At 37.1% G+C, this 9,033-nt stretch overlaps 1 protein-coding gene across 1 annotated transcript in view; it reads right to left on the bottom strand.

Moving 5' to 3' along the window:
- Positions 1–327: 327 nt before the first annotated feature.
- LOC141446580 (uncharacterized) overlaps positions 328–9,033 on the bottom strand; it is a 110,642-nt gene continuing 101,936 nt past the window's right edge. The window contains exon 2 of the mRNA XM_074113120.1: positions 328–950. Coding sequence (XP_073969221.1) covers positions 615–950 — 336 coding nt within the window. The 3' untranslated portion in view covers positions 328–614. The remainder of the gene's footprint in view (positions 951–9,033) is intronic.

Here is a 9,033-nt window from a genome sequence, read left to right as displayed (position 1 = left end):
ATTTTATTGATTATTTATTAGAAGTAATTTATAGCTTCCTTAAAAAAAAACCAAAAAAAAAAACGCAATTATCCTGTTTTAGATTGAAAGAAAAATTTCAGAGACTCTAAGTTGAAAAATTCTGCGATAGAAACTTGGAATTGATACAACAAAACAGTCTACCCAAAGTAAATCAAAAATTAATCTACAACTTAATCAAAAATCAAAACTGGATGGATCAAATAAATAAAATACAAATGCTATAGTTATTGAAGAAATACATTTTTAAATAAAATAAATGAAAAATTATATAAAAAAACATGCACAGGAGTCATGCAGAGTAAACATGCAGAAATCGCCTTACCTTTCTACTCCTCTACTTGGACTAGAAGTTCCGAAGAAGGATATTAATAAGTGGCCATATAAATGTTTTAAATAATTATAAATTCCCTTTTATTTTTCTAAAATGACTAGTGCCATTTTTTTTCATGCAAGCAAAATAATTGGAACTATAATTATTATAGAAGACAGAGTTATTAATTTTTAGAGGATAGATCTGTGGCAGGAGTAGTGTGCCATTCCGTAGAAGAATGACACCTAAAAGATGCTGAGAGTCATCAATATGGACCACATAATTAATTCCTCGTCCTACCTGATTTTAGCTGTCGGTTGGGATATGCACCAATCACTTGCAGTAACATATCCATCGATGTCTTCTGCAGCTCATCTTCACTGGACACTGGACACAGTTTAAAAGGTTTTAACGCAAATGAGACTGTGATGTATTTACTGTCTTGTGACGGAATTTTGAATAAACCCGGAGAATTTTTTTTTTTTAAATTATTTTTAAGCGCACAGGTTAAAAATAAATCACTCCAACTTAATAAAGAGTAATCAAGCACTCCCGGAGATTTTAACCCTCCCGCACTTCCGGGGACACTTCCGTACTCTCGAGCACACTCCCGTGTTTCCTGTAACAATAAAAGAAAAAAAAATTAGTTATTTTTTATAAGATCATATTTTTTCATAATAATTAGCTGCTACACTAAGAACGGGACAAGTTAGCACAAATCTTAATTCTAATCCATGTCTTTTGTCTTTGTAGAAACTACTGATGGCCCACTGTCGTTAAATGAGGTTACCGCCCAAAAGCCAGGAGTGCTATGGGTGCAGAAGATCTCAGTTTTGGTAACCAAGCGGTTATAGGCTAGACCCGCAAAGCTAAGATGTATTGCGGTACTAGACTATATTCCCAATGGCTTATATGAGGAATTTATAGTAAAGTACGTTAGCCTGCTATAGACTAAACCCGCAAAGCTAAGATGTATTGTTGGTTTAGTAGGTTTTATGCCCCCAGTCTAGGCCTTGGATTTTATTTAATGGTTAATATGAGAACTTTATAGTAAAGTAGATTAGGCGGTAAAAGGCTAGACCCGCAAAGCTAAGATGTATTGTTGGTTTAGTGGGTTTTATGCCCACAGTCTAGGCCTTGTGCATTTTATTTAATATTTAATATGAGAACTGAATAGTTAAATATGTTTGCTAGTCGCCACCGTCCACGACACTTAATAGGAAGGAAAGCCCATCTGAAAAACCAGGCATTACTCTTCCAACCGTAAGACCCGCAAAGCTAAGATGTATTGCGGTACTAGTCTATATTCCCAATGGCTAATATGAGTTTATAGTAAAGTACGTTAGCCTGCTATAGACTAAACCCGCAAAGCTAAGATGTATTGTTGGTTTAGTAGGTTTTATGCCCCCAGTCTAGGCCTTGGATTTTATTTAATGGTTAATATGAGAACTTTATAGTAAAGTAGATTAGGCGGTAAAAGGCTAGACTCGCAAAGCTAAGATGTATTGTTGGTTTAGTGGGTTTTATGCCCCCAGTCTAGGCCTTGTGCATTTTATTTAATATTTAATATGAGAACTGAATAGTTAAATATGTTTGCTAGTCGCCTCCGTCCACGACACTTAATAGGAAGGAAAGCCCATCTGAAAAACCAGGCATTACTCTTCCAAATTACCGCACAGATAGGTTTTCATGCCTTTATCCAAAAGTTGAAAAACTTTTCGAGTCTCATAATGTATTCTGCAATTTGAACTCATGTTTCATAACCATTGACTTTTTTCGTCCATATTGCATGCTTGTGCGTTTATTCTTAACGTGTTTTCAGGAAAATCGGCAGCACGCTTTGGAAAACACGATTATAATTTTACAATTTTCACTTTATAGATTATTTAAATAGAGTATTATCTAGTTGTGTGAAAATTAAACGAAATAATAATAATTTCTGAAATAAGCACGCATGTTTATTGGATCTCTGACCGGTTTCAGACATTCATCCACCGTCAGAGGTACTTTAATCAGATTACGGTCAGGGATACGATAAACATGCGCGCCACGATGGATAAAATCGAAATATATCTATCCAGCACTGACTACTTAACCACATTTTTAATAATAATTTGTATAAAAAAAAAGTCTTAAAAATAATAAAAGTACTTGGTCCCTATAAGAAAGAATTTAAAATATGTTTTACATAAATTAGAAATGGAAGAAGAAATTACACGTTTTTAATGAATTTTAAATGGAAATTAATAAAATAGAGAGGTTAGATTTAATAAATTAAAATAAATATGTTAAGAGGGTGAAAATAAAATAAATAAACAAATAATGAGCTATAATAAAGGCTTTTTGTAGAGTGGGGATTATTAAAGAAGACATCATTTATGTGATTAACAGATATTATATACAGTAAATTAATAATCAATCGAACACACTCACACTTTTATGAATATACATAAACAAAGATGTTAGGGTGCGAGCATGTTTGAACATGTGAGCTAATCATTTGTCTTACAGATGAACACCTCTTCTCCTGATGAAATAGCTCCTTTGCCACTGTTATCCTGCTACATAAAACCATCTCTCGCTACTTCTCACTCTTTCTAATTCGTTAACGATCACTCTCTTTCTCCCTCCATTGGTCTCACTCTCTCTCACCCTCTCTCTCTCACCCTCTCTCTCTCACCCTCTCTCTCTTACATCACACACACACACACACTCACACGCACCGCTTACACGAAGCTCAGCCCATTTTAAATGTCAACCACCACAAAATCTCTTAATTAAAGCCTAATTCTGACACTGATCTACAACTTACCATGTTATCGTCTTACCAAATAACAATTTTACATATTACATTATATTCTATTTTTATTTGTAATACTTCCACTACACATAGACACATACACACACACACACACACACACACACACATATATATATATATATATATATATATATTAAGAATTTTTTATCAATTAGGTCGAAAAAGACCTCATGACAACGGTTATGTTTCTTTTTATCTCTTTCTAAATCTCGAGAATTCTTTCTTTCTAAAATTTCTATCTAAAAGAATCTCGACGCTCTAATTTATACATTTTTTTTTAAACTAGGAATTTTCGAAACATATTCAATTTTTACTAACTGTTCATTACATCGAATTATACGAGTTAATCATTGAAAGAACCTAAATCTGGACTCAAAATCGAGAGTTGCGATCAGACTTTGGTATGTCTTGAACTCTTGTAAAAGACTAGGCTAACTGCCCAACCTTGGCAAAGAGTCCTGCCATTCAGGATAATAATTTGATAAACACAACGTGTACACGTTGAGCTAGAGAAGCGAAAATCTCTTGCCTTGATACTCCGCTCAGTAACCCTTTACCCGTCTAAAATTTACAGACAAGACTTAGAGTGAGTCCCGCACTAACCTGGAATAGAGTTGAGGTGGCCGTAGCCTCTTGTACGAACTCCCATTTTTTTAGACATTAAAGTACAAAATTTCATCGTTTATAAGAAATATTTTGAGGCTCTGGGTTAAGCATATTTATAGGAAATTTAATGCTCTTTCGTTTGGAATAAGCAGATTTGTTGTAAGATAAAGGATAGAAAAGTTTTGGCCGTTTTTATGGTGAAAAACGCGAATATCGACGGAAAAGTTAAAAATGCCAATATCTTGGACACATCACCTCCTTAACATCTTAGACTCCCATGCTCCCATTAAAACCTGTCATGTTCGACGTCCTCCTGCACCCTGGCTTACACCGGAGCTCAAGGACATGATGAGGAGAAGAGAGGCAGCCAGGAGGAGGTTTAGACGCACGCGTTCTCCTCATGACTACTCTCTGTATAAGCTCCTGCGTAACCTTACTCTGGCCTCTGTCCGCCGAGCCAAATCCCTTCATATTCACTTATCTCTCTCCAATGCTCCTGATTCCAAATCGAAATGGGCTATCCTTCGTAAGCTTTCCCTCTGTAGATCTAATCGCTCCTGCCCCATTTCAATATCTCCTGATGACCTGAACGTCCACTTCACTTCCTTCTTAACCAATGCCTCTTGTAATGTTCCTGCTCTCATTTTACCCTCCTTTGATCCTAACAATATTTTTTTCCATCATATTACTCCTGAAGATCTCCTAACCTCAGTTCTGAAATCCCGTACAAATGACTATGGCCCTGACAACATTCCTGTTAAATTAATTAAAGCCTGCCTCCCAGCGATATTGCCAGTCCTTTACCATATTTATAATTTCTCCCTTCAGAATTCTATTTTCCCATCCTGCTGGAAAACAGCCCTAGTCCGTACTCTAAATAAAATCTCAAATCCCACCTCTCCTATTGATTTTCGTCCCATCTCTATTTTATCAAATTTCTCCAAACCCTTTGAACGTTTAGTGCAATCCCAGCTTTCTAATTACCTCGAACAAAACAATCTCCTTAATCCACTCCAATCTGGCTTTCGTCCTTCTTATTCCACTCATTCTGCACTCTTGAAAATTACCCATGACTTGCAGACGGCTATTGACGACCAAAAACTTACCATCCTTATACTCCTAGACTTCTCCAAAGCCTTTGATACCGTTGACCATCATATCCTGCTATCTAAACTACAATCCCTCTCTTTTTCCAATAGCACCCTCCGTTGGTTCCAATCCTTCCTGTCTAATCGTTCCCAATTCGTTGTCACTCCCGATAGTAATCCTTCTTCACTTCTTCCTTTGTCACGCGGTGTACCTCAAGGTTCTTCCCTATCTCCCACCCTCTTCTCAATTTACATCAATGACCTTCCTCTTTCCATCTCTCATTCCCAGTATCACCTCTATGCTGATGATTTTCAGATTTACATATCCTTTTCCCCGTCGGATTTGTTTGAAGCTGTATTTAAACTTCAAGAAGACCTCAATAACATCTCAGCATGGGCCACGAACAATAAGCTTACCCTGAATGTAGAAAAGACCAAAGCTATAGTTATTGGCTCCAACCCACTCCTTAAATCATTGGCTCCTCTTCCTAATCTTTTCCTTTACAATACCCCAATAAAATATTGTCCCTCTGTGAAAAACCTTGGTATCACTTTCGATCAAAACCTATCCTGGAAAAACCATGTTTCCCAAATCTCTCGCCGTTCCATCCATATCCTTAAGCAGTTTAATAGTTCCCGTCACCTTTTTCCAATTAAGACCCGGCAACTCCTAGTTTCCTCTCTTATATTCCCCCATTTCGACTATGGTTGTTTAGTGTATGGCGGTCTATCTGGTGATATTGAAGCTAAGCTTAAGCGCCTCATGAACTGCTTCATAAGATTTATTTTCAGCATTTCCAGAGACTCTCGCATTTCGCACTGCTACGATGAGTTGAAGTGGCTTTTTCCTGTCTATCGCCGCCAATATTTTTTGGCTTCTTTCCTTTTTCAAGTCATCCAGTCTCAAAGGCCTTCCTATATTTTTCAACTCCTTAAGTTTAAATCCTCCATCCATTCCCGTAACACTAGATCTCGCTCATCTGATCTTTATATTCCCTCTCACCGTACCTCATCCTTTGACAAGTCCTTCCTCATACGTGCTACCTCTCTATGGAACTCCTTGCCTTCATCTGTCCGCCATGCTCCTACCCTATCCATCTTTAAATCCCGTCTATTCAGTTATCTCCTTTCTATTCAGCTTCCTCCGAAATTCTAATTGTTTTAATTCATTTCCTTAATTTCTGCTGTTTTATTATTTTATTTTTACTTTCATTTTCACTTTTGTAAATATTTATTTATTTATTTAATTTCTCTATAATCACAGGCCAAACTATTAAGGCCTCTATTTGTACCTGTATTTATTCTTAGGGGACAATTGTCCCAGAATAATAAATTTCTTTTCTATTCTATTCTATTCTATTCTATTCTATTGAGAATCGGGCCAAAGTGAATAGAATATTTTTTGTTGCATTTGAGCTGCTGAATTGCCTTCCGAAGTTTTGACCACTTCTCCGTGTACACGCTGTAGAGTACTCTATCCCAACCCGGATTTTAATAATTGTTATGAATTGCGTTAAGTTGTATGATTGAGGTGATCGTGAATGTTTGAATAAGGGGTGAAAGTAAATGTAGTTAGCGATTGAAAGATTAGAATTAGAATTATAATAGTAGATGGGACGGGACCTACTCGTACGTTCTACTGCACCGCAGCCACAAGAGACTTATTGTGCCATCCATCTTTGGATCTAGTAGAGGAAACCTCTCGTACTAAGAAGGTTGAGGACTTTCCCTACTAGTTCTTTTTGCGCTACTATCCAAAGATCCAAAGGTTTCATAGCCAGTGAGAGGCCGTATCCATCTCTTCCTGACTCAATTTACACCACGGTTCCAAGCTAATAAGCCCCCACCTTACGCAGATGCTTCCTAAACCTATCGTACCCCTGAGAATAGGCCTGTAGTCAGAGTAATCTGATTTCTATCCAAGCAGAGAGTCTCTTTGGCGCTTCGTTTACACAGCCAAGGCATAGTCTTGCTGTTTTTGACCCCCAGGACACATCACCCAGTTCTGTTCATGTTCTCTCCAGATCTTAATTGAAAGATAATGATTACCACAAGATTCAGAGTTCAAAAAATAAATAAACAAAATAATAACATGTAGAAACATGCAAATTTTCAATAAGCATGCCTACATTTATATAAAATCACTTTATGTATCAAGTTCTAAATAGCTGGAAGAAATATTTAAATAAATAAATATTAATTTTAATAACAAAAAATTATTATAGAATAAATGAATTTATGAGATTTGAACAAGATTGACTGGGATACAAAACATGATTCTAAAGAGACATTAAATTGTCCAATGGTCCACAATTAATATCACCAATACGATTGGATATATAGATAAAGAGAGAGAGAGCCTCCAGTGAATGGAGAACACCGGTCAAACAGAGCGGCAGGAGAGAGGGTGGGGAGGAAATTGGTTTTAAATAAATATGGAACCTTTACTTGTAGCAGAGGCATACATCATGCCTCGGAGAGAAGCTGTGTGAGAGAGAGACAGAGAGAGATACTCTAAAGACGGCTGAACCTGAAAGGTCGTCGGTTGCTGTTGATACATTTTAGAAAATGCCACCACAATCTTCAAACAAGGGGCCCTCCTCTCTCTCAAAAAAAGAAAAAAACCTCAAGCATACGTATATTCAAATTAGGTTTCCTTTATTTAACCTTCCCCCCTTTTTGTCTTATTTATTCATTCCTGGATCCCACATTATAAGCAAAGCAGTTGGTAGGGACCCCTTCCCTACTCTTTTGAATTGTTTTATACCACTGTGTGATGTCTTAATCTATAATGCCTCTACATTGAATTTATACAACAAGATAGTATAAGTCTCTTCTGTTCTACAACAGTCTGTTGAGTTGGAGAAAAATCTCAGAATGCCTTTTTTTATTTAGTGATTTATTTATTTTTAAACAAAGTGATATATATTTGTTTTCGACCGGAGAACTCCTATTGTTTCCTTAAAAGTAGATTGGTAACTATAAGGGCCTTTAACAAATATACCTGTACGAGATAAAACATTTAAACACAAAATAGGTAACCTTTAACCAACTGCCCAGTACAATCATGGTGAGGAAAAAACTACGTAATTCATTTAAATTACAATTTTTTAAATAATATTTGGTAGTCGTGAAGCAAGCGGTGACTGTTGCATGCAGTCACCTGGGGGTAGCGATCCCACGGGTATCCCAGCTCAGGACACCATGCACTATCACCACACCAAGCAGTACACAATACACTTACACTACAACACATACACAATGCAGACAAGGTCATTCACAGTACATAACCTAGGGCCACCGCCCCTAGGCTTTGGCGTATGCAAAGGAAGTAAACCCTCAAAATCACAGGTCCTCCAAGTTAGCGGGGGTTGGGCGTGGGGCTAACAACTTCACACCTGAAAAAAGAGTATTGTTCAGAAACCACCAAAGAAAAGCCTGACTGATTTTCAAGGGTGGGCTGGCCATCTAATGAGGATGGATCGCAGCCGCGGGCCAAGAATGGCGCTGGAGGGCAAGCCTGGGGGCAGGAGGTCCAGGGGCCGCCCACTAAATAGATGGATCGACCAGGTGGAGGAGGATCTGCGGGCGATGGGCGTAAGAAGGTGGAGGACGAGAGCCCAAGAAAGAGAGGAATGGCAGAGGATAGTGGTGGAGGCCTTGGTCCTTTTAAGGACTGTTGAGCCTTAGAGAAGAAGAAGTCGTAAAGTATATAGTAAAGTCTATCTATCTAAAGTATATCTAGTAAGTATCCTGTAGGACACAGCGTTTCCCAACCTGTGGTAAGCGAGATGCTGGTTGGTGGTACGCGAAAAATAATCAGTAATGGCGGACATAAAAAATTAAAGCATAAAAACATCATAGAAACATTTTTTGCTATAATTCATAAAAATTATTTTAATTAATAATATTATACAGTAAAGTTGTTAATATTGTACAGTAATAAGGTTAGTCTGTCTCAAGATATACGAGAAAATATACTTAATAGCACATTTATCAAGGATTAAAATTGTCTTTCATGGAGTATTTTTCCAAAACCCGAAAACACAAATGATAATCGGATTTCAAACCCCTTCTACAAAGAAAAATTTAGGAAAAGCTACATCATTATCGATAAGAGATAAAGAAAATTTAATAGAATTATCATGTGTGACAGAACTTAAGTGATAACTATGTAAAGATCTGCT

The sequence above is a fragment of the Rhodnius prolixus genome, unplaced genomic scaffold (assembly GCF_049639745.1).
Source record: "Rhodnius prolixus isolate KJV_2025 unplaced genomic scaffold, Rpr scaffold_7, whole genome shotgun sequence".
NCBI lineage: Eukaryota > Metazoa > Arthropoda > Insecta > Hemiptera > Reduviidae > Rhodnius > Rhodnius prolixus.
Note: the sequence above shows the minus strand (reverse complement) of the source record. Positions and strands in the feature narration are given on the sequence as shown.